General features: G+C 44.3%; 2 protein-coding genes across 2 annotated transcripts in view; one reads left to right on the plus strand and one right to left on the minus strand.

The window, feature by feature from the left end:
- Positions 1-26702, minus strand: part of LOC140185292 (zinc-binding protein A33-like) — a 149680-nt gene that overhangs the window by 36550 nt on the left and 86428 nt on the right. The gene's annotated exons all lie outside the window — the stretch shown is intronic.
- Positions 962-25088, plus strand: LOC140185297 (zinc-binding protein A33-like). Its single transcript, XM_072238683.1, has 6 exons — positions 962-2377; positions 3067-3162; positions 3547-3780; positions 5201-5223; positions 5311-5429; positions 19244-25088. The coding sequence occupies exons 1-6, from the start codon at positions 1967-1969 to the stop codon at positions 19795-19797; spliced, it is 1437 nt and encodes a 478-aa protein (XP_072094784.1). The 5' UTR covers positions 962-1966; the 3' UTR covers positions 19798-25088.

The following is a 26702-nucleotide window of genomic DNA, read 5'->3' on the forward strand; positions in this document are numbered from 1 at the left end:
CATTCCTGGAATCATCCTTGTGAACCTCATCTGAAGCGTCTCCATGTCTGACCTTTGACCTCAACACCACTTCAATGTCCCCATCAGCGCTGAGGCCCAAAATATGTCTATTCAATTTAGAAACCTCGTGGAGAAAATTCCAAAGATTCGCTGCACTGGGGAGGAAATTTCTCCGCATCTCAGTCCTGCTGAGGTGAACTGTGATTTAAGTCTGTGGACCATGGTTCCAGAGCCCAGCCAGGGGAAACATCATTCCTGCCCCAACACTGTCAATACCCTGTGAGATTGTGCCTGTCTCTTTTACTTCTCTAATTCTGAGACATGATCAACGCGATCGGTCTGAGTCAAACCACCTCTGATTTCACCAATTTCACCAATTTTGATACAGGCCCAGTACGACGATTGGTTGTGGGAGCATCTCAATGGACGGTAAGTGGGTGTAGTTATCCTCTGTTGTTGCAGAGCCTGATGGTTGAGGTGTAGTAACTGTTCCTGGACCCGGTGCTGCGAGACCTGAGCTCTTGCATCTTGTACCGGATTGCAGCAGCGAGAAAAGAGCCTGGTCTGGGTGGTGAGCATCTCTGATGATGGATGCTGCTTTGCTACGACGGCGTTTCATGTAGACGTGCTCAATGGTTGGTTGGACTCCAACCAGGATGTGCTCGGATGAATCTAATAGCTGCCCCGAGATTACTGCAGTGGAGACGGGACGGTCACTCACCTCTTTGCGGACTGTGGGCTGGTGAAGATATGTGGAGAAAGATGGAAGGGCCTGTGCCACAGCAGCTGCGTGACATAAGGGTCACTGATCTTCGGGTAAAGGCATTGCACGGTTTATCTTTGTGAATATTTATGGTGTGTAATGCTTATTTTGATTTAAAATAAAAAAAAAACATCAACGTCTGGGCTCTGTCCAGAATTGTGGAAACTGGCCTTTCACTGAAGCTGGGACAGACATGGGTAAAGTCAGAAAGTTTCTTCGGGACTTCACCGACTAAAATGTTTTCCACCCTGTGATGTGGAATGTCCAGTCCTGTACTTTTCGCTGCAGCCACAGCATCTGTCTTGTCACAGCACAATATTCTCTCCACATCCCCACTTTCATGGCATGAACTAATTTAATAGTTGTTTTCAATAGTTACTTAACCCCGGTTTTACACCCCAGTCTGACTCTCTTTACACTTGGAAAAAAAAAGCGAGCTGCTGGAGGAACTCAGCAAGTCAGTCAGCATCTGTGGAGGGAAACGGACAATCGAAATTTCGGGTTGAGACAGTCCAGATGAAGGATCTCGTCCCGGAAAGTCGATTATACATTTCTCTCCCAAGATGCTGCCGGCCACGCTCAGTCACTCCAGCATCACATTTCTTACCGGAGATTCCAGCATCTGCAGTCTCTTGTGCCTCTCTTTTCAGAACTTGTCCCTTTCAGTCCTGCCTCAGACTGAACCAGGCTCTTCACTCCGGCTGCATTTCTGTTCTGCTTCTTCTTTAGCCCATCACGCCTACCGGGGCACAGGCCCCCACCAGCATCTCGCCAGAGTCCCCTGTCCAGGGCGAAGGTTGATCGGCCCTGAGGCTTCTTCTTTCACCACACGACTTCAATGATCTTCCGGGGAAGGTCCTACCGGTCCCAGGGATGAGGCCTTTGGAGGTTCGTTTGGCATTTCTGTGCACTGCCATTTTACGAGATGAGGTGGCAAGCCCCATGCCCAACGCCCCTCCTTTCGCAGCCGGGTTTAGGCAGTCCATGGCCGAGTTTTTATTTATGTTCAGACCTGTTTAGTGTGTTGCTGATCTCACCCTGATATGGAAATTACCACTATTACTTCGAAGTGAACACCTCCAACAGCAGAATGTTCATTTCCCGAGTCTGCAGCGACATGTAGTGGACAATCGCGGTACTGCAGGGGATCAGCCCCGCCCCGAAAGTGAAATCATTCTGAATCAGGAAGTGCCGGGAGTTCACATGGCTTCGAAAGGACAGGCCGAGAGTTGGACCGAGGAGGCAATTTGTTCCATCTGCCTCGATGTTTTCACCGATCCGGTGTCACTGGAGTGTGGGCACAACTTCTGTCGCTCTTGTATCACACAGTATTGGGAAAGGGAGGAGAGAAACTCCTGCCCCGAATGTAGAGAGGTGTTTGCTGACGGCACCCTCAGGGTAAATCGGGCTTTAGTAAATTTGGCTGAAAAAGCTCGAAATCTAAACCTGAATCCGAAAGGGAAGGAAAGTAAATTTCACTGCGAGGAACATGAGGAAGAACTGAAGCTGTTTTGCAACACGGACAAGACACTGATCTGTCTGATCTGTGCAGTTGCGCAGGAACACAGAGAGCACCGCTTCATGCCGATTAAAGAAGCTGTTACACTCTACAAGGTAAAACTAACCTGAATTTGATCCTCACTCTCTCCTCCGTTCTTCTGCCTGGAACCACGGGAGCCTTCACATCATTCCCCGCGACTTTCGCCATCTCCAACCGGATTCAACCACCAAACACATCTTTCCCTCCAACAGCCCAGACCCACCCTTTCCCCACAACTCTCCAGGCTGTGTGGCGATCGCTGTCCGTACTGTAACTCCCTTGTCCACTTGCTCCTCTGCACCGATCTCCCTCCTGGCACTGTTACCTGCAAGCGGGCCTAGTGCTACGCCTGACTCCCACACCGCCTCACTCGCCACCATTCGGAATCCCATACAGTCCCAATTCCTCCCGTTTCTTCTATGGTCGATTATCCTTTCGTATAGATCCCATTTTCTTTAGCTCTTTGCCTCCCCACCTGACCCCTCTCATCTTCTTAACTTCATCACCTTACACCACGTCCCCCTCACGTTGTCTCACCCGTCATTTGCCGACTGAATCTTACCCCTTTTATTCTGGCTTCTGCCCCATTGATTTCCAGTCCAAGCGAAGGGTCCCATCCCCAAACGGCGACTATTTTTCCCCCAGCATAGATGCTGCCTGAGTCGTTCAGTTCCTCCAGCATTTTGTGAGCGATAATCGGGTTTGAACACCTGTTTCTTTTGATACATCTTCGTTTCTATTTCCTTCGCTCTCTGACTTCCAGGATCAGCTAAAATCTTCCTTAGACTCTCTCACAAAAATGGAATCAGACTTCCAGGAAAAGGAGCAGCAACAGAAAGAGAAGATTTCCGGAGTTCTGGTGAGTCTTCCTGAGCGGAATTTCTGATATTACTGTATAGTTTTGCTCCCTCTAATGCAGAATAGCAGAGTATCGCAGCTCCAGCGATCCTGAACTCTGGTGCTGTCTGTGTGGAGTTTGCACGTTCAGACACATCCCGCGGATATGCTGCATGAATGGTTAATTACAATTAATCCTGTGAAGGTGGGGATGCTGTATGTGAATCAGGTGGTAGTTAATGGGTCAATGAGGGAGAATAGGTTTCAGGAAAATGTGAGGGAATGGGGTTGCCGGGAATGCTCTCAGAACTAGCATGGACATTAATGGATCGACTAGTCACCTTAATATCATAAGGAAATGCAACACAGCAAGACAGTAAATTAATCTTCAGCTTTCATTCAACAGAATCAGTCACACAGCGTTCAGTCCCACATCACATCCCAGTTTGCTGAACTGCGCCAGATTATCACTGAGAAAGAGCAGAGCTTACTCAGGGATTTCAGGGAAGAAGAGGCGAGGATTCTGAGTCCAATGAAGAAAAATCTTCGAGAGATTCAAGAGAATATCAGGTTTATTCAGGAGGAAGTCTCAAAGTTAAAGGAACAGATGGATCAAAAAAACAGTGTGATATTTCTCAAGGTGAGAGGTTATATTTCAATTTGTTTCTGTCAAAGGGCACTAAATGAACACTGGTATATTTGAAATAAACACAGCACAGTGGCCAATTCGGAAAAAAAAATCAATTGTCACTGCTGGCAATATTGCACAGATTGTTATGCTTGTATGAAGCGCCCTCCAATCACGACAATAAAGACGTTCCAAAATGTCGAAGTATTATGCCCTTCATTAGCACCGTACAATCCTGAAGCGATGAAACTTCAGCGTAATTAATTGTAAATTAAGCTGCAGTGAAGCGGTCAACAAAAGATATGACATCCGTCTATCCTCAGCTGAAAACTGCCCAGAACAAAGCACAAATATATAACTTAATCCCTGCGTTATTACCACGCCCCACTCACATGACGTGTTACCTTTATAAACATGCAACACTGAATACAATGCAGACAGAAAATAGAGACATTGCTCCTACACACAGCATTTACAAATGGCAGTAAACTGTTTCTCACCAGACAATTGATGCAACTATTCACGGTTGTTGTTGTCCCAAAAATGACCTTACGCAACTTCTGTACATCCCAGGACAGAATGCAATCTTCTCTGAAATGATTTACTCTGATCATAACACAGATCTGTTGATTGTGCCCTTAATTACCACAATAAATATCCTCTCAAACTTCCGTAAAGACCCAGTTCCAGTCACAGTCTGTGAGTTTGTCTGGTGCAATGGGTGCGAGGATCTATCTGTCAATCACTGAGAACAAAGAATGTGACCCACACATCAGAATTATCCTCTATATCCAGGATCCATCAGGTTAAGGAAACTTTCACTTTTCACTTTACACCTTCGATTTAATTTTACATGGGATTGTGTCCCATCCTCCATCATAAGCAGTCCTTTTGGTCCATTTTCTCCTATCAGTCTCAGTGCTTCACAATCCACCTCCCACCTGCTCACCACACCCAGCAACAGTGCCCGAACTCCATGTTTATCCAGTTTCCCCATTACATTCAATCTCCGCTGTTCTGCTTCAACCACTCCTGTGGCAGCGAGTTCCACGTTCCCTTCAATAAATTTCTTCTGGGATTCATTAAAATCCATCTGCAATTTCATCTTCCCAAAAGTCTCCCTGTAAATAGAGGTACTTTCTCCACCTGAACGCAATCAAATCCATCACTGATCTTATATTCCTCCATCTTATCACCCTGACGTCATATCCAAATGAAAATGCACAACCTGCCCTGTCTTTCCTGTAAGTTGTATTCTCTCAGACTAACTTTCAGAAATGTTCTTGGTAAGTTACCCCATGGTTCTGTATTGTCTGCGTATGTGAGTGACTGTGGGGGTGGAAATTTTTAACACCTTGTAATGGTTTGGATGAAATTCAGGATGCGGACAGTAAGTCCAAGTCTAATCAGATTTGTGTTTTATTTATTTCAGGAGGAAGCTCGTTGGGACAGGAGGTAGGACATGCTCTTTACTGAAATCCTGTATGGATTTGTAAAATAGTTTATATTTCCAGTTTATAACCAGCAGTTTAATACTTACAGGATTAATGACGATATCCAGGAATTGTCAGTGACTGATGAGGCCCTACCAGTTGAAAATTTCTATCACCCCTATTTTTTGAACAAAGTGCTGAGAGAAACACTTGATGTCATTAATCGAGGTAAAACTTGCAAAGATTTGTTTTTCTTCTTGTTTCTGAGACACAATTAAGTTATAACTTGAAGTGAAGATTGTCTATAATAATGGCTGAAGGGGGACTGAAGTTTATTCCACATCAGCCCCACCGACTGGGAGGCATCACAGTCACATGGTCAGCTGGAGATATCAGACCCCTGAACACACCAGCACAGGGCCAGAATACAACCAATACACGGGACTGGCAGATGAACCACTGTGTCCCGATCCCAGGCCACTGCACTAACACGCCAAGACATGAGTTTGAACCCCACCACAGGAGCTGGGAAACTAATACTGATTTCATGATATCGTAGTGAACAAAAGCGGGTATCAGTGTGGTGACCGGGATAGTCAGAAAAACACACAAGTCCTTCGTGCGCTGGGAGTACAGATTCTGACTGACGCAGGTCTTTGCCCCCGCCTGCTGAACGGGCAACTGTCACTGTTGTTAGAGGGAGAAGAGGGAACTCTAGTGATATGGGACTCAGTCGTCAGGGGAACAGACAAGAGATTCTGTGGACATGAATGGGACACCCGAATGGTATGTGCCTCCTAGGTGCCAGGGTCAGGGACATCTCTGATTGTGTTCGCAGCATTTTAGAGAGGGAGGGAACACAGCCAGATATCTTGGTACACATTGATACCAATGACATAGGAAGTAACACCAAATAAGTCCTGAAAATAGAATTTGGAGAGCTTGGTAGAAAGCCGAGAAGCAGTACCTCCAGGATTGTAATTTCTGGGTTGCTGCCTGTGCCAGGTGCTGCTGAGGGTAGAAACAGGAGGATTTGACAGGTTAATGTGTTGCTGAGAAGCTGCTGCATGAGGCAGGGCTTCAGGTTCCTGGATCATGGGAATCTCGTCTCGGGGAGGTATGACCTGTTCATAAGTGATAGATTGCACCTGAACCCGAGAGGGAACAATACTCTCACAAGGAGGTTCGATACACCTGAAAGGGAGGGTCTAAACACATTTGGCAGGGGCGAGCAAACCAGAGTGAAGGGACTCTGATTAGGACTGATGGTGAAAAAAGCAGAGACAGCGTGTAGACTGTCAGATGGGGCTGACAGATGCGAGGACAAAATTGCAGCCAGCAGGGTGAGTATCAGTGCAGAAGGGATGCAGAATCAAAAAAGGTAGCAAATACAGTACTCAAAGTGTTATATCTCAATGCACGGAGTATAAGAAATAAGGTGGATGATTTTGTTGCTCGATTACAGATTGTCGGATACCATGTTATGGCTATGACGGAATCGTGGCTGAAGGATGGTTGTAGTTGGGATGTCCAAGGTTACACAATGTATCGGTGGTGGAGGAAGGTAGGCAGAGAGGGTGGCGTGGCTCTGCTGGTGAATCAGTAGAAAGTTGTGACATAGGATAGGAAGATATTTAATCCTTGTGGGTTGAGTTAAGAAACTGCAAAGGTAAAAGGACCTGATGGCAGTTATATACAGGCCTCCCAACAGTAGATGGGATGTGGATCACAGATTACAACTGGAAGTGGAAAAGGCCAATCAAAAGGACTTGATAGTCATGGGAGATTTCAACATGCAGGTCAATTGGGAAAATCCGGTTGGTAATAGATCTCAAGAGAGTGAATTTGTTGAATGCCATGTGGTGGCTTTTTTGAGCAGTTTGTCGTTGAGCCTACTGGGGGAACAGCTCTACTGGATTGGGTGTTATGTATTGAACCAGAGGTGATTAGCTAAAGGAACCCTTAGGAGGCAGTGCTCACAACATGACTGAGTTCAAGTTGAAATTTGATAAGCAGAAAGTAAAGTCTGACGTTGTAGTATTTCAGAGGGGTAGAAGATATGACAGTGGTCTGAGAGAGGAGTTGTCCAAAGCAAACCGGAAGGAGATTCTGGAAGGGATGACAGCAGAGCAGAAATGGTGTGAATTTATGGGAAATGAGGAAGGTGCAGGGTAGGTGTATTCCAAAAATAAATAAATACTCAAATAGCAAAATAGTACAAGGGAAGACAATGTAAAAGCAGAGAGGGCATGCAACAAATCAAAAATTAGTAGGAAGACAGAGGATTGTGAAGCTTTTAAATACCTGCAGAGAGCAAGTACAAGAGTGATTGGGAGGGGAACAATGAAATATGAAATTGAATTGAATTGAATATTTTGTCATCCTTCCTATACATGAGGAGTAAAAATCTTTACGTTACATCTCTGTGTAAATGTGCAATGTGCAATTTACGGTAATTTATAATAAATAGTATGTACAACAGGATAATCAATGTGACATCGAAATACAATTATGTCAGATGAGTTAAGCAGTCCTATAGCCTGGTGGTCCTGAGTTATGCTGCGGTACCGTTTCCCGGTTGGTAGCAACTGGTACAGTTTGTGGTGGGGTGATTCAGGTCTGCCACAATCATATGGGCCACTTTCACACACCTGTCTTTGTAAAGCAAGCGAGCAAACAACATCAAAGTGGATAGTAAACATGTTTTTTCAAGTATGTAAAAAAAATAGAGATCAGAGTGGAGTTAGGACGACTAGAAAATGAGTCCAGATATATAATAACGGGGGAGAAAGAGATGGAAGATAAACTAAATGAGTATTTTGCTTCATTGTGGAAAACACTAGCACTGTACCAGATGTTGAAGGGTGCGAGGGAAGAGAAGTGAGTGCAGTTACTGTTACAGGGGGGAAGGTGCTCAAAAAGCTGAAAGACCTAATGGTACATAGGCCACCCGGACCAGACGAACTGCACCCCAGTGTTGTGAAAGATCACTGGTAGACATTGCGGAGGCATTAGAAATCATCTTTCAGAAATCATTGGACTCTGTCATATCGTCAGAGGACTGGAAAACTGCAAATGTCACTCTACTCTTTAAGTAAAGAGGAAGGCAGCAGAAAAGAAATTGTGGACCATTTAGCATCACCTCTGTGTTTGGGAAGATGATAGAGCCAATTGTTAAGGATGAGATGATGGAGTACTTAATGTGACAGGACAAGATTGTACAAAGTCAACACGGTTTCCTTCAGGGAAAATCCTGCCTGATGAAGCTGTTGGAATTCTATGAGGAGATTACAAGTAGGAGTGATAACGGGAATGCAGGGATGTTGTGTATTTGGACTCTCAGAAGGCCTTTGACAAGCTGCTTACCAAGTTAAGAGCCCACGGTATTACAGAAAAGTTGGCAGGGTAGGAGGCAGTAAATGAGAGAAAAACAAACCTTTCCTGTTTGGCTGCCAGTGACTAGCAGTGTTGCACCATGGTCAGTGTTGGTACCAATTCTTTTTATGCTGTATATCAATGATTGAAAGGATGGCTTTGTTGTCAAGTTTGCAGATGATACAAACATTGGTATAGGGACAGGTAGTGTTGAGCAAACAGACAGGCTGCACAAATACGTGGATGAGGAGAATGGGCAAGAAAGTGTCAAATTAAATACAATGTTGGAAAATGCATGGTCATGCACTTTGATATTAGAAATATTTTTTTTAAATGGGGAGGAAAAAACAGAAATCTGCGATCTGGGAGTCCTTCTGCAGAAAACCTAAAGGTTCACTTGCAGGTAGAGTCGATGTTGAGGAAGATAAATGCAATGTTAGCATTCAATTCAACAGGTTGATTATATAAGAGCAGGGATGTGATGCTGAGGCTTTATAAGGCACTGGTGAAGCCTCACCCTGAGTATTGCGAACAGTTTTGGGCTCCTCATCTAAGAAAAGATGTGCAGGTATTTGTGAGTGTTCACAGGAGGTTCACAAGGATGAATCCAGGAATGAAAGGGATATCATACAAGGAATGTTTGATAACTCTGTTCCTGTACTCAGTGTAATTTACAAAGATGAGGGGGGATCTCACTGGAAAACTTCTGAATGTTGAAAGGCCAGGAGTAGATGTGGAAAGGATATTTCCCGTGGTGGGGGAGTGTAGGACAAGGGGACACGGCCTCAGTATAGTGGGGCGTCCATTTAAAACAGAGATGCAGAGAAAGCTCTTTAGCCAGAAGGTGGTGAATTTGTGGAATTTGTTACCACAGGCAGCTGTGGCCAGGTCCTTGGAGGAATTTAAGGTAGAACGTGATAGGTTCTGGACTATGTTCCCTCTAAGCTGTGCGTGTGTGCGCACGTACACACATTTTTCAACCAGCACACAAAGGAAATTAATGTGTGCACAAAAGTTTAGTTACCTGAAGTAATGTAGTAATTAATAATTATACTTATTGAAAATAATCTTTTAGCTAAATGTTTCTGTAAACTAGTTAGTCATTTTTTTCAAATACCACAATGTACGTCACTAATTTACGTCACCTCACCTTTCCTGTTCTGGGATCTGGGAGACAGTATTTCATGTAGTAACAAAGTTAAAGTTTTGCTAAGCCAACAACGTGAAGAAAATATCACAGTAAATACAAGTTCGCTGTTGACTTTTATACATAGTCTTTGTGTGCATTTAGAAGAAAGGTTTCCTGAAGATGAGGTACAAGAATGGTCAGCTTTTGATTTCTCCACAATTACAGGTTATGACTTCATATTTGGCGATGAAAAAGTTAATGCCTTATGTCTAAAATATCATGATTTTTTAGCTGAAAATACTGTAATAGTTAGACAGTTTAATGATTTCAAATTTTCCGTGCAAGAAAAAATTAAATCCAAACTGATTTCAAACTTTGCTAAAATGGTGACATTTGTACTTCAAAATGAACAGTTTTGTGACCTCGCACAGTTGATGGACATTGGGGGAACCTTTCTTGTGTCTAGTGCGGACTGTGAGCGAGGTTTTAGCCTAACGAATCAACTCAAAAACAAGCTGCGAAACCGTTTAGGTGAATGTCATGTGGATATGTTAATAAGAATCGAAAGCTACCAATTGGATTGAAGTTCTATTAGTCTAGATAGAGTTTACAAAGAATGGGTAAATGCCAAAGACAGGAGAGAGAAAAAAAATAACTGAGTGACTTAAATATGTATGTAATTTTCCTGTTACTCTGTGCAGTTTTATGTCAAATATTTTGTAAATCTACATGCCATCTGTGCATTCAGTGCGCACATACTTTTGTCACAGGAAAATAATTTGCACAACATAAGATTTTCGTGCACACTGACTACTAAAAATTAGAGGAAACGTTGGTTCTAGATTGAACAGCATCAAAGGTTACGTGGAGAATGCCGGGGTGTGGGGCTGAGGAGGGAAGAAAAACAGACAGCCACGATTGAATGGCAGAGCAGACTTGATGGGCCAAATGGCCTAATTCTGCTCCCATGTCTTACGGTCATGGCTATCAAACCACCACTTTGAAGCATTGGGAGTTTGAGCCTGCTCGCCCAGTCTGACCTCTCTGTAAACACAAAATACTCTGCAGATGCTGGGGTCAAAGCAACACTCACAACATGCTGGAGGAACTCAGCAGGTCGGGCAGCATGCGTGGAAATAATCAGTCAACGTTTCGGTCCTGACGAAGGGCTCCGGCCCGAAACGTTGACTGATCATATCCACGGAAGCTGCCCGACCTGCAGACTGACCTATCTGTGACTGCAGACTTTCATTGACTCAGGTCTGCCCCCTGCTGGAGTCGCGATTCTCACTGTTGTCATCAAACCACCCCATTGAATCATTGTGAGACTGAGCCCGGACACTCCAACCAGCATTGACATCGGTCACTATTACGCCTCGGGAGAAGCACACACAGCATAATCGGCCTGCAAACCTCCTCACACACATACACAAGGAGGCTTGGCAGGTCTTAGTCAGAGCCTCAGCAACGTACGTTGTTACTTCCCTCAGTAATCTGGAGACCAATGTCTTCAGACACAGTGAGTTATTTATTTAAACAACTCACTCACATGTCACACATTGTCAGCACACACCAGACATGTGATGACACACTGTGATATGCAAATACTTCAATGTGCACACTCTCCTTCAATGTGTACACATAAACACACTGTTATTTACCACAATCAACACATACACACTATGAGAGTGTGACTCATGGCCAAAGAGACAGGCACAAATTCCCATTTGGGAATGAAATCTGCCGTCCTTACCCAGTCTGTCTGCTCTGTGCACTGAGCTGCCCTCTGACGTGACGTCACATCAACAGTTCGCAGACAGGCTCCAGGGTGAGATTGCTCAGGAGGATGATCTTGGAAGAGCAATGGCAGATGTTGAACCCACGGTCCCCTTCATCTATCTGCAAAACTAAGATCCAATTTGCATGTGTTTGTACCATATCCCTGGTATCATTCCTTATTTGTGTATCTGTCTGAACTTATTGCTACAGGAGGGTGGATAATGTAACCCCACTTTTTAAAAAAGGAGGGAGAGAGAAACCGGGGAATTATAGACCGGTTAGCCTAAAGTCAACGTGGATTTGTGAAAGGAAAATCATGTCTGACGAATCTCATAGAATTTTTTGAGGCTGCTATTGCGATGAGGTGGAAGGCAAATGCGTGGCTGAGGGATTGGAGCAGGGGGCAGGGATTCAAGTTTTTGGATCATTGGGACCTCTTTTGGCGCAGGCGTGACCTGTACAAAAAGGACGGGTTACACTTGAATCCTAGGGGGACCAATATCCTGGCAGGGATATTAGCGAGGGCTACTGAGGTGACTTTAAATTAGAATGGTTGGGGGGTGGGAATCAAATTAAAGAGGCTAGGTGTGAGGAGGTTAGTTCACAACAGGGGGATGGGAACCGGTGCAGAGAGACAGAGGGGTGTAAAGTGAGGGTAGAAGCAAAAAGTACTAAGGAGAAAAGTAAAAGTGGCAGGCCGACAATTCCAGGACAAGCATTAAAAAGGGCCACTTTTCAACATAATTGTATTAGCGCTGAGAGAGTTGTAAAAGAGCGCCTGAAGGCTTTGTGTGTCAATGCAAGGAGCATTCGTAATAAGGTGGATGAATTGAAAGTGCAGATTGTTATTAATGATTATGATATAGTTGGGATCACAGAAACATGGCTCCAGGGTGACCAAGGATGGGAGCTCAACGTTCAGGGATATTTAATATTCAGGAGGGATAGATATGAAGGAAGGGGAGGTGGGGTGGCGTTGCTGGTTAAAGAAGAGATTAACGCAATAGAAAGGAAGGACATAAGCCGGGAAGATGTGGAATCGATATGGGTAGAGCTGCGTAACACTAAGGGGCAGAAGACGCTGGTGGGAGTTGTGTACAGGCCACCTAACAGTAGTAGTGAGGTCGGAGATGGTATTAAACAGGAAATTAGAAATGTGTGCAATAAAGGAACAGCAGTTATAATGGGTGACTTCAATCTACATGTAGATTGGGTGAAACAAATTGGTAAAGGTGCTGAGGAAGAGGATTTCTTGGAATGTATGCGGGATGGTTTTTTGAACCAACATGTCGAGGAACCAACTAGAGAGCAGGCTATTCTGGATTGGGTTTTGAGCAATGAGGAAGGGTTAATTAGCAATCTTGTCGTGAGAGGCCCCTTGGGTAAGAGTGACCATAATATGGTGGAATTCTTCATTAAGATGGAGAGTTACATAGTTAATACAGAAACAAAGGTTCTGAACTTAAAGAGGGTTAACTTTGAAGGTATGAGACGTGAAGTAGCTAAGATAGACTGGCAAATGACACTTAAAGGATTGACGGTGGATATGCAATGGCAAGCATTTAAAGATTGCATGGATGAACTACAACAATTGTTCATCCCAGTTTGGCAAAAGAATAAATCAAGGAAGGTAGCGCACCCGTGGCTGACAAGAGAAATTAGGGATAGTATCAATTCCAAAGAAGAAGCATACAAATTAGCCAGAGAAAGTGGCTCACCTGAAGACTGGGAGAAGTTCAGAGTTCAGCAGAGGAGGACAAGGGCTTAATTAGGAAGGGGAAAAAAGATTATGAGAGAAAACTGGCAGGGAACATAAAAACTGATTGTAAAAGCTTTTATAGATATGTAAAAAGGAAAAGACTGGTAAAGACAAATGTAGGTCCCCTACAGACAGAAACAGGTGAATTAATTATGGGGAGCAAGGACATGGCAGACCAATTGAATAATTATTTTGGTTCTATCTTCACTAAGGAGGACATAAATAATCTTCCAGAAATAGTAGGGGACAGAGGGTCCAGTGAGATGGAGGAACTGAGCGAAATACATGTTAGTAGGGAAGTGGTGTTAGGTAAATTGAAGGGATTAAAGGCAGATAAATCCCCAGGGCCAGATGGTCTGCATCCTAGGGTGCTTAAGGAAGTAGCCCAAGAAATAGTGGATGCATTAGTGATAATTTTACAAAACTCGTTAGATTCTGGACTAGTTCCTGAGGATTGGAGGGTGGCTAATGTAACCCCACTTTTTAAAAAAGGAGGGAGAGAGAAGCCGGAGAATTATAGACCGGTTAGCCTAACGTCGGTGGTGGGGAAACTGCTGGAGTCAGTTATCAAAGATGTGATAACAGCACATTTGGAAAGCGGTGAAATCATCGGACAAAGTCAGCATGGATTTGTGAAAGGAAAATCATGTCTGACGAATCTCATAGAATTTTTTGAGGATGTAACTAGTATAGTGGATAGGGGAGAACCAGTGGATATGGTATATTTGGATTTTCAGAAGGCTTTTGACAAGGTCCCACACAGGAGACTAGTGTGCAAACTTAAAGCACACGGTATTGGGGGTAAGGTATTGATGTGGATGGAGAGTTGGTTAGCAGACAGGAAGCAAAAAGTGGGAATAAACGGGCCCTTTTCAGAATGGCAGGTAGTGAGTAGTGGGGTACCACAAGGCTCAGTGCTGGGACCCCAGTTGTTTACAATATATATTAATGACTTGGATGAGGGAATGAAATGCAGCATCTCCAAGTTTGCGGATGACACGAAGCTGGGTGGCAGTGTTAGCTGTGAGGAGGATGCTAAGAGGATGCAGAGTGACTTGGATACGTTGGGTGAGTGGGAAAATTCATGGCAGATGCAATTTAATGTGGATAAATGTGAAGTTATCCACTTTGGTGGCAAAAATAGGAAAACAGATTATTATCTGAATGGTGGCCGATTAGGAAAAGGGGAGGTGCAACGAGACCTGGATGTCATTATACACCAGTCATTGAAAGTGGGCATGCAGGTACAGCAGGCAGTGAAAAAGGTGAATGGTATGCTGGCATTTATGGCGAGAGGATTCGAGTACAGGAGCAGGGAGGTACTACTGCAGTTGTACAAGGTCTTGGTGGGACCACACCTTGAGTATTGTGTGCAGTTTTGGTCCCCTAATCTGAAGAAAGACATCCTTGCCATAGAGGGAGTGCAAAGAAGGTTCACCAGATTGATTCCTGGGATGGCAGGACTTTCATATGAAGAAAGATTGGATGAACTGGGCTTGTACTCATTGGAAGTTAGAAGATTGAGGGGGTCTCTGATTGAAACGTATAAAATCCTAAAGGGATTGGACAGGCTAGATGCAGGAAGATTGTTCCCAATGTTGGGGAAGTCCAGAACAAGGGTTCACAGTTTGAGGATAAAGGGGATGCCTTTTAGGACCGAGATTAGGAAAAACTTCTTCACACAGAGAGTGGTGAATCTGTGGAATACTCTGCCACAGGAAACAGTTGAGGCCAGTTCATTGGCTGTATTTAAGAGGGAGTTAGATATGGCCCTTGTGGCTAAAGGGATCAGCGGGTATGGAGGGAAGGCTGGGGCGGGGTTCTGAGTTGGATGATCAGCCATGATCATAATAAATGGCGGTGCAGGCTCGAAGGGCCGAATGGCCTACTCCTGCACCTATTTTCTATGTTTCTATGTTTCTATGTTTCTGCTGATATCAAATTCCATCTGCCCACCTCCCTCTCTGAGAGAAAGTTACTCCACAGATCCCCTCTTACCCTTTGATTCTGTACTCCCAAGTTCAGGAAAAAAAATACTCTTGCCTTATCTAAGTCTCTTATGATTTTATACAGTTCAATAACGGGTCATCCCTCAACACTCTGCACTCCAGAGAAATAGACCCCGCTTATCCACTCTCTCCTGTTAACCCACAGTCCCCAGTCCTGGTAACTTCCTTCTGAGGCCTTCTGTCCTGTGAAATGTCATCCTTCCAATAGTCGGGGTGCCAGAATTTCAGAGAATATCCCCAGTGTCGTCTATAATCAACATCAAAGAACTTGCTTAAGTTCCTGTGGACAGTGTCGCATAGGCTGATGAACACAGGACTGAAGGTGTTATATTTGATTGCTCCAGTATACTGATTAAGGTAGATGATGTTGTAGCACAGGTAGAGATTGGCAGGTATAACGTTGTTGGCATCATTGAGTTGTGGTGGAAAGACGATCGTGGCTTGAAGCTCAACATCCAAGTATACACCTTGTATTCAAAGGACAGGCAGGTAGGCAGAGAGGCTGGGGAGGGTCTGTTGAAAAAAAAAAGAACTGAAATCAAATCTTTAGTGAGGTGACACAAAATTGGAAGGTGTAGAATCTTTGTGGGTAGAATTAAGAAACTGCAAGGGTAAAAGACCTTGGTGAGAGTTGTATACAGACTTCCCAATAGTAGCCAGGATATGGGGTACAAATTACATCAGGAGATAGAAAAGGCATGTAAAAAGGGTAAGGTGATAATAGGGATGGGGGATTTCAAAATGCAGGTAGATTGGGAAAATCAAGTTGGTGTTGCATTCCAGAGAGGAAACTTGTACAGTGCCTAAGAGATGACTTTTTAATATAGTTTCTGGTTGAGTCTATTGGGAGAGAAGCAATTCTCGACTGGGATTTGTGTAACAAACCAGACAGGATTAGGGAGCTCAAGGTAAAAGAACCCTGAGGAAGCTGTGAACTGAAAATGATAGAACCCACCCCACAGTTTGAGATGGAGAAGTAAAGTTGGATGTATCAGTATTAGGGTGATGTAAAGGGAATGACAGAGACATGACGGAGGAGTTGACCAGAGTAGATTGGAAAGGGAACATGAATAGCAAAAGCTGAGGTTTCTGGGGGTAATTCGGAAGACACAGGATAGATATGTCCCGAATATGAAGATGTATTATACCGGGAGGATAGGGTAACTGCGGTTGACAAGGGAAGTCAGATACAGCATAAAAGTAAAAGACAGGGCATACATTTTAACAGAGATTAGCAGGATATCAAGAAGGTTTCAATCACCAACAGATTGTAACTAAAATAATAAGGCGAGAAAAAATGAGATACGAGGGAAAACATGCCAATAATACACAAGTAGATACAGAAAGTTTTTATTTCAAATATTTCCCAAGTGAGAGAGAGGTAAGTGTGGATATTGGACCTATGGAACATGCCAAAGACATGGTAGTGGGAATTGCGTACTGTTCTGTGTCAAACCTCACTGGGGAAGATATCCGCTGCTCGTCAGAAAGCTGAGAGTGTCAGGGGACATACGTTTTTGCTATTACTGAGGAGAGAGTGTGTGGGAAGGTGAAAGGTCTGAGGTAGATAAATCACCTGCACCACATGGACTACATCCCAGTGTTCGGATAAAGGTAGCTGAAGTGAATGTGGATGCGTCATTAATGATCTTTCAAGAATCACGAGATTCAGAATCATTCAAGGCTACTGGATATTGCAAAGGTCACTTCACTCTGAGGAAAGGAAATTACACATGAATTGGTCTTTCTTCAGTGAAATGGTTGGCATGGATGTGGTGTGCTTGGGAAGATGTTGCAGTCCAGTATTAAGGACGAACTTTTGGATACACAGAGGGACATGATAAAATAGGCCCAAGACAGCATGCCTTCCCTGAAGGAGCAATCTTGGTTGACAGATCTGCTGGAATTCTTCAAGTTTCACAAAGGCAAGATAGACAACGAATGATTTGGACGACAGAATTCCTGCCTTTGTGACCAAGCTTGCAGATGAGATGAAGACAGCTGAAGGGCAAGTAGAGCTGCTGAAGCTTGGAATCTGGCGAAGGACAGAGACAGATCAGGAAAATGGGCGAAGAAGTGATGAAAAGATTACTGAGTAGGGAAGTCGTGCATGCATTTTGGTAGAAAGAATAAAGATGTAGACGAGTTTACATCTCCCAGCTTTGTCCCCTCCACCTTCTCGTTACGTCTACACACACAGTTCACTTGCAGGCTCTCCATCCCTCCCCCACTTGCCTCTGCTTCAAACTGGCATTCATCTCACCCCTACTGGTTGCCATTTTCACCTCCTTTACTATCTCTAACCTCCACACTCCTCCATTTTACACTTCACACTCACAAATGAACTAAAATTGAATGAAGGGCCTGTTCCTGTGCAGTACTGTTCTTTTTTCTCTGTTCCCTGTTTCGAAGAATGAGTGGAGATCTTAGGGAAACACAAAGTTATTTCAGGGCTCAACAGGCAGGATGCAGGGAGGATGTTTCCTCTGTCTGAGGAGTCAAAGGTCAGTTGTCACTGTCTGTTTGGAATTCTCTGCACCGATGGGGGTGGGTATGGTCTCAGTCAACAGTTCACAGAGCTATGGCTGTACAGCATAGAAATGTGCCCTTTGACCCACCACCTCTGTGCTGACCTATTTACCATCTTTTTTTAAAACACAGTTTGGAGCATTGTGTGCAGTTCTGGTCACCTAACTATAGGAAGGATATCAGCAAGACTGAAAGAGTGCAGAGAAGATTTACTAGGATGTTGTCGGGTCTTCAGGAGTTGAGTTACTGGGACAGATTGAACAGATTAGGACTTTATTCCTTGGAGCGTAGAAGAATGGGGTGGGGGCGGATTTGATAGAGGTTTACAATATTATACAGACAGAGTAAATCCGAGTAGTCTCTTTCCACTTAGATTAGGAGAGATAAATACGAGAGGACATGGCTTTAGGGTGAAAGGGGAAAGGTTTAGGGGAAAACTTCTTCACTTAGAGAGAAGTGGGAGTGTGGAACGAGCTGCCATCTAATGTGGTAAATGAGGGCTCACTCTTAAGCTTTAAGAATAAATTGGATAGATACATGGATGGGAGAGGTCAGGACGGGTATGGACTGGGTGCAGGTCAATGGGACTTACGGAATAACGTTTCGGCACTGACTAGAAGGGCCGAATGGTCTGTTTTCTGTGCTGTAGTGTTCTGTGCTTCTATTGTTCTATCCACATTCATCCCATTGGCCGGCAGTAGGTCCGCCTCCCTCTGTGCCTTGCCTATTGAAGTGTCTGTCCAAGTGTCTCTTAAACACAGAGGACTGGAGGCCTGTGCTGGGGCCGGGGTTGTTTGTCATTCATATTAATGATTTCGATGAGAATGTAGGTAATATAGTTAGTAGGTTTCTGGGTGACACTAAAATCATTGCATAGTGGACAGCGAAGAGGGCTACCCACGTTTACAATGGGCCCTTGATTAACTGTAGAGCTGGGTACAGTGACAATGTTTTAAAATGCATCTTGGCAGGTATGTGGATAAGAAAGGTGGAAAGGAATAATGGACTAGCTCATTAAAACAAATTGATTGGAATGAACAAGTTGGGCCGAAGAGCCTCTGTGACATCTTGTTCAAATCCATTCACTCACCCCTTACCATCTGAATTCACCCCCACCCCACGCCCGTTTCTGCTGGCTATCTCTCCTATTTGTTTCTATTCTTGAAACGTAGACTGTTCATCTCTCTCCACACATGCTGCCTGATCCGCAGAGACCCTCCAGCATTCTGTGTCTATTCATCGGGAAAACTCCGCTGTCCGGACCGGAAGCTAAACCTCAGGGAGATACTGGTTCTCCATCCGCTGTGACTGGGTAAAACCCCGGGAAAGATTCTTGTCAGCCACCTGACTGTGCCTGAGACCCAGCAGCCTATATTCCGGTATAGGGGCCGCGCTGCCTGAGTCTCCCTCCCCGTCCCTCCCGATCCCCAGGGACCCTCTAATTCTCTGTTTCTCTCCCCAGTCTCTGTCACCGTGGATGTGGAAACGGCGCACCCGGAGCTCGAGGTGTCTGAGGATCGGAAGAGTGTGAGACGGACCGGGAACTGGAGGGATCTCCCTGACACCGGGAAGAGATTCACAAATCGGGCTCGTGTGCTGGGATCGGAGGGATTCACATCGGGGAGACATTACTGGGAGGTGGAGGTGGCGGGGAATAGGGTTTGGGGTCTAGGAGTCGCCGCAGAGTCTGTGGACAGGAAGGCAGGGGTCAGTCTGAGTCCGGAGACCGGATTCTGGATCATCAGGCAGGTAGATGATGTGTTACATCGGGATTATGACGTGTTCGATGTTCTCACCTCCCCCGAGTCCCGTCTCCCTGCCGGTCCCATCCCCGGGAGGGTGGGAGTTTATCTCAGTTACGAGTCCGGGGCAGTTTCATTTTACAACGCGGAGACCAAGTCCCATCTCCACACCTTCACTGGGAATAAGTTCACGGAGAAACTTTATCCTTTCTTCTGGCCTTGGGATGGAAGTCAGTGGCTGAGAATCTGCTCTGGTTCCACTCCGGGTCTGTAAACGGGTCGGGTCCTGGGACCGGCGTCAGGAGTAAAGTCCCTGTAAATATAAATGTGCGGAGAGTGAAATAAACACGGGAGGAGTTTCCATCATGGCTGATCCCGGATCCCACTAAACCCCATACGCCTGCCTTCTCGCATTATCCTCTGATGGTCTGAACGATCAGAAAATGATCAACTTCCGCCTTAAGTATACCCACAGACAGTTTCCACCGCATTCTGTGGAAAAGTATTCCACAGGGTCACTACTCTCTGGATAAAAACATTCCTCCTTACCTCTGTTCAAAAAGATCTCCCCTCAATCTTGATGCTGTGCCCTCTAGTCTGGATATCACCACCACGTGAAACAACCTCTCCACATCCACCCTGTCTAGTCGTTTCAACACATGTTAGGTTTCAATGAGATCCCTTCTCCGTTCTGAGACATGGGACCCAAAACATTGACAAAACTCCAAGTACGGCCTGACTTGTGTGTTTTAAAGGCTCAGCATTATCTCCTTTGTTTAATATTCTATTCCCCTTCAAAGTAAAGCCAACATTGCATTTTCCTTCTTTACCACAGGCTCAAGCTGCGAAATAACCTTCTTGGACTCTTACACGAAGATTCCTAAGTCCCCTGCATCTCTGATGTTTGAATTATCTCCCCATTAAAATAATAGTCCACACTATTATTCCTTTGACCAAAATTCATTATCATACATTTCCCAATACTGTATTCAATCTGCCACTTTTTTTTTTACTGTTCTTCCAATTTGTCTGTCCAGCTGCAATCGCATTGCTTCCTCAACTCTTGCCACCTCTCCACCTACCTTCATATCATCTGCAGACTTTGCCCCAAAGTCATCAATTTCATTATCTTAATCGTTGACAAACAATATGAAAAGTAGCAGTCCAGATACTGACTCTGGGGAACACCACTCGTCACTGGCAGCCAACCTGAAAAGGCCCCCTTTATCTCTGCTCGCTGTCTCTTACCTGTCAGCCATTTCTGTATCCATTCCAGTATCTGTCCTGCAACGCCATAAGATTTTAACTTGTTCGGCAGCCTCATCTGTGGTACCTTATCAAAGGCCTTCTGAAAACCCAAGTAAGTGATATCCACTGCCTCTCATTTATCCACCCACCCTCCTTTTCACTTCCTCAAAGACCTCTAAAGATTTGTTAGGCACGGTTGTCATTTACAGAAACCATGCTGACATTGACTTATTTTATCATTCGACTCCAAATACCTTGGAAAATCTTCTCGAAAACAGACTACACTTTCCCAACCACTAAGATCAGGCTAACTGGCCTATAATTTCCTTTCTCCATTTTCTGCCTTCCTCCATTTTTTAAATATTTCAATTTTCAATTTTCCAGTTCTCCAAGACCATGCCGGAATCAAGTCATTCTTGAAAGATCGTCACCAATGCATCCATCATCCATTCAGCAACCTCCCTCTGGACTCTGCAATGTAGTCCATCTGGCCCATGTGACTGATCCACCTGAAGACATTTGAGTTTGCCTGGCACTTTTCCTTTGTCACTCACTCCCCCCCCCTGACACTCATGGACCTCTCGTGCTCTGCGAGCGTCTTCCACAGTGAAGACTGATACCAAGTATTCATTCAGTTCATCTGTCATTTCTGTGTCCCCCATCACTACCTCACCAGAGTCAATTTCCAGTGGTCCAATATCAACTCTCGTCTCCATTTCACTCTTTATGTAACTGACGAAAAAAAACTTTTGGCATCCCGTTTTATATTAATAGCTAGTTTGTCCTCATAATTCATCTTTATCATTCTTATTGTCTTTTAGTACACTTTTGTTGGATTTTAAAAGCATCCCAATCATCCAATCTCCCACACGCTTTTACTAACTTATATGCCATTTCCTTAGGTTTTACACAGTCCTTAAGAGGCTTGGCTGGCACCAGGGCAGGAATGGATTCTCAATATTCCTGGATTTCAGTGCTTTAAAACGGATGGGGGGTCAGGGGAGGAGGGGTGGCAATGCTAGTCAGGGATACTATTACAGCTACAGAAAGGGTGGGTAATGTAGCAGAATCCTCTTTTGGGAAAGGAGCAGTTACTGTTCACAGTATGTTACCAGGCCGACTAGGGTGAATCCCATACCAGATCTCATATTAGGTAACGGACCGGGTCAGGTCACAGATCTCTCAGTGGGTGAGCATCTGGGGGACAGTGACCACCGCTCCCTGGCCTTTAGCGTTATCATGAAAAAGGATAGAATCAGAGAGGAAAGGAATATTTTGAATTGGGGAAGGGCAAATTATGAGGCTCTAAGGCTAGAACTTGCGGGTGTGAATTGGGATGATGTTTTTCCAGGGAAATGTACTATGGACATGTGGTCGATGTTTAGGGATAAATTTGTTCCGGTGCTGAAGATAAAGAATGGTAGGGTGACGGAACCATGGGTGACAAGTGAGGTGAAAATCTAGTCAGGAGGAAGAAGGCAGCATACATGAGGTTCAGGAAGCAAGGATCAGATGGGTCTATTGAGGAATATAGGGTAGCAAGAAAGGAGCTTAAGAAGGGGCTGAGGAGAGCAAGAAGGGGGCATGAGAAGGCCTTGGCGAGAAGAGTAAAGGAAAACCCCAAAGCATTCTTCAGTTATGTGAAGAACAAAAGGATGACAGGAGTGAATGTAGGACCGATTAGAGATAAAGGTGGGAAGATATGCCTGGAGGCTGTGGAGGTGAGCGAGGTCCTCAATGAATACTTCTCTTCGGTATTCACGAATGAGAGGGAACGATGACGGTGAGGACAATATCAGTGAGGTTGATGTTCTGGAGCATGTTGATATTAAGGGAGAGGAGGTGTTGGAGTTGTTAAGATACATTAGGACGGATAAGTCCCCGGGGCCTGACGGAATATTTCCCAGGCTGCCCCACGAGACGAGGCAAGAGATTGCTGAGCCTCTGGCTAGGACCTTAATGTTCTCGTTGTCTGCGGGAATGGTACCGGAGGATTGGAGGGAAGTGAATGTTGTCCTCTCGTTCAAAAAAGGTAGTTGGGATAGTCCGGGTAATTATAGACCAGTGAGCCTTACGTCTGTGGTGGGAAAGCTGTTGGAAAAAAATCTTAGAAATGGGGTCTGTGGGCATTTAGAGAAACATGGTCTGATCAGGGACAGTCAGCTTGGCTTTGTAAAGGGCAGATCGTGTCGAACACGCCTGATAGAGTTCTTTGAGGAGGTGACCAGGCATATAGATGAGGGTACTGCAGTGGATGTGATCTACATAGATTTTAGTAAGGCATTTAACACGGTTCCAGACGGTAGATTTATTCAGAAAGTCAGAAGGCATGGAATCCAGGGAAGTTTGGCCAGGTAGATTCAGAATTGGCTTCCCTGCAGAAAGCAGAGGGTCGTCGTGGAGGGAGTACATTGAGATTGGAGGATTGTGACTAGTCGTGTCCCACAAGAATCGGTTCTGGGACCTCTACTTTTCGTGATTTTTATTAACGACCTGGGTGTAGGAGTAGAAGGGTGGGTTGGCAAGTTTGCAGACTACACAAAGGTTGGTGGTGTTGTAGATAGTGTAGGGGATTGTCGAAGATTGCAGGGAGACATTGATAGGATGCAGAAGTGGGCTGAGAAGTGGCAGATAGAGTTCAACCCAGAGAAGTGTTAGGTGGTACACTTTGCAAGGACAAACTCCAAGGCAGAGTACAAAGTAAATGGCAGGATACTTGGTAGTGTGTAGGAGCAGAGCGATCTGGGGGGTACATGTCCCCAGATCCCTGAAAGTTGCCTCACAGATAGATAGGGTAGTTAAGAAACCTTCTGAGTGTTAGCTTTCATAAGTCGAGGGATAGAGTTTAAGAGCCGCGAGGTAATGATGCAGCTCTATAAAACTCTGGTTAGCCTACACTTGGAGTACTGTGCCCTGTTCTGGTCGCCTCACTATAGGAAGGATGTGGAAGCACTGGAAAGGGTACAGAGGAGATTTACTAGCATGCTGCCTGGTTTAGAGAGTATCGAGTATGATTGGAGAGTAAGGGAGCTAGGGCTTTACTCTTTGGAGAGAAGGAGGATGAGAGGAGACATGATAGAGGTGTACAAGATAATAAGAGGAATAGATAGAGTGGATAGCCAGCGCCTCTTCCCCAGGGCACCACTGCTCAATACAAGAGGACATGGCTTTAAGATAAGGGGTGGGAAGTTCAAGGGGGACTTTAGAGGAAGGTTTTTTTAATCAGAGAGTGGTTGGTACGTGGAATGCCCTGCCTGAGTCAGTGCTGAAGGCAGATACGCTAGTAAAATTTAAGAGACTGTTAGGCTGGTATATGGAGGAATTTGACTTGGGGGTTATATGGGAGGGAATGTTTGAGGGTCGGCACAACATTGTGGGCCGAAGGGCCTGTACTGTGCTGTGCTGTACGCTTCTATGTTCTCTCTTTAATTTCCCCTGTCAGCCACGTTTGCCTTCCCCTGCTATTTGAGAAATTCTTCTGTGGGACTTGTCTATCCTGCGCCTTGTAAACGATTCCCAGATACTTCAGCCACCTCTGATCAGCCGTCATCCCTGCAGTAGCCTCCTCCAATTCACCCGGACAAGTTCCCCTCTCATGCCTCTGTAATTCCCTTTGTTCCATTGCGAGACTGACACATGTGACTTAGGCTTCTCCCTCTCAAATTGCAGTATGAATTCAATTATATTATGATCACTGCCTTCTCAGGGTTCTTTTTCTTTAAGCTCCCGAATAAGATCAGGGTAATTACCCTTTCCCCGAGTAGGCCCCAACACAAGCTGCTCTATAAAGCCGTCTCATAGGCATTCAACAAATTCCCTCCCTTGCGATCCGACACCAACCTGATTTTCCCAATTCCCTTGCGTATTGACGTCCCCCGATATAATTGTGACATTACTATTATTACATGCCTTTTCCTGCTTAATACTCTGAATTAACTTAAGGTCACTCCAGAACTTAATAAGTTTTATATGAAAACTATCAACCCCAAGGAATGTAACGAAGCCTGCATTTTTTTCAAACTTATATGCTTCACACTGAAATAGTATGTGTTTAACAGTTTCATAACGACAAAATGTACACGACACAGAATGTAGTTTTCCAATTAGATACAAGGTATAATTAAGCATGCTGTGGGAAATTCTAAGTCGTGTCAATATAGTTTCTTCCCATCTTGTTTTAAGCCCTTCTTCTATAAACCAACTGATTTATGAACTCTGTAAAGGTGTCTGTCCTTATCTCCATTATCCTACAAGTCCTGCCAAAAGCTCCTAATTCTTAACCCTACCAACCCCTTAATTTCTGATTTGCTAAGTGTAAGGTCTATATCCACAGTTGAAATTTTAGCGGCTTTTGTTGCTAAACAGTCAACCTCATCACTTCGCTGGATAGTGCTGTGTGCAGGGCCCATAAGGTGCAGACGTACAAACCAAACTTTGTACATGGAATACTGTTTGACGAGTTTCCAACAGTCAATCTGACCTTCTGCTAGAATGATCTGTTTTAAAACTCATCAAAACTGAAAAGGATTCTGAACAAATTACAAGTTTGCAAGGACCAATTTCCTACACCCACTGTAACCCTAAAATGATGACAAAGAATTCTGCTTCAAATACAGATGAATGGCTGGTAAGTCATTTCTTTAACATTACCTGCAATTCAGGCACAAAACAGTCACACCAACAATCCCAGTTAAATTATATTTTGATCCAACTTTAAAAATAGTTACCATGTGATAATAACTTTCATTACTGTACTGATGAACGAGCAGATACTCAGGCAACACAGAATCCAGTTGTATAACCTAAAATTAACTACAGTCATTGGAAAAAAAATCAAGGTGGTGCTACAGAGAAAGCTACAGTGGGAAATATTGTATCATCCAATACACCCATATTCCCAGCTTGATAAGAACCCAACCACCCAAAACTGAACGTATTGTTCTTGTGATGTTCCTATCAGTCCTCCAGAACACCTTTAACAGGATGATCATTTCTTTACCCCCTCAATTTAACCCAGTATGTTAACAGCAACTTAACCCTCTGTCATTGTGAGGACAATTGTCCCATTTCAACCAGTAAAGCCGAAACAGGAGACGACCTTACTGCACTACAACACAATCTTAAAGCCTGTGCTGGTATCACACCTAAGCATTCTAAAGTTGAAGATGAGGATGATCAACTTCAGCCATAATCAAGAACAGATTGAATTAAACAAATATAAATGGTCAACAGAGATTTTCGTGTTGCACCCCAAGAACACCCACATGGTTGTTTGAGGACATTCAATGTTCCCTTATATTTCTCAATTATTTTAGTGATATGGTGCTTCCATCCACATGCCTGGAAATCTCACCACTGACACGGGCGTCACTTGAGATCAAGTACAAGTCTATTAATTCTGTTTGTAAAACACACAACGTGTTTCAGTGACAGAAACTCAAATCAGCAAATATTTGCATACTGCTTCAGCCGTCAACTATAAATTACATTCTATTTATAGTAAAATTGAAATACTCTAATCCATAAAGCTCCATCATCTGCATGTCGTGATTTACCCTTCACAGTACCTATCTCAGAGAAAATATCATTTATCATAATATGAAATAACGAAGGGCTACAAATACTGCCCTGAAAGGTCCCATTCTCTACCTCATGGAAAAACAAATATATCATGCCCACCTGTACCTGCACAGACCGTCCAAATAAGAAAATCATAAAAACTGACAGATCCTCAAGGGTTTTATTATATTATTTTAAATCGAGTGCAGGTCGATTAATCCTGTCTGTAAACCACACAACGTGCTCTGAGCGACGAAAAGCTCAAAGCCTCAAATATTTGCCCACTGTTCGACTGTATTCATTGTAAATTGTTTCTTACTTAGAGTAAAATTGATACACTACCTCTAATCTCTGAAGCTACATCATTTGCAT

This window comes from Mobula birostris, chromosome 20 (assembly GCF_030028105.1).
Source record: "Mobula birostris isolate sMobBir1 chromosome 20, sMobBir1.hap1, whole genome shotgun sequence".
Taxonomy (NCBI): Eukaryota; Metazoa; Chordata; class Chondrichthyes; order Myliobatiformes; family Myliobatidae; genus Mobula; species Mobula birostris.

What these genes read in the sequence shown, in the direction of transcription:
- LOC140185297 (XM_072238683.1), top strand. Translation starts at nt 1,967, where the DNA reads ATGGCTTCGAAAGGACAGGCCGAGAGTTGGACCGAGGAGGCAATTTGT. An exon ending in ACAGTGTGATATTTCTCAAG is followed by an intron (nt 3,781 to 5,200) that starts GTGAGAGGTTAT and finishes TATTTATTTCAG; the next exon opens with GAGGAAGCTCGTTGGGACAG. An exon ending in ACTTGATGTCATTAATCGAG is followed by an intron (nt 5,430 to 19,243) that starts GTAAAACTTGCA and finishes TTCTCTCCCCAG; the next exon opens with TCTCTGTCACCGTGGATGTG.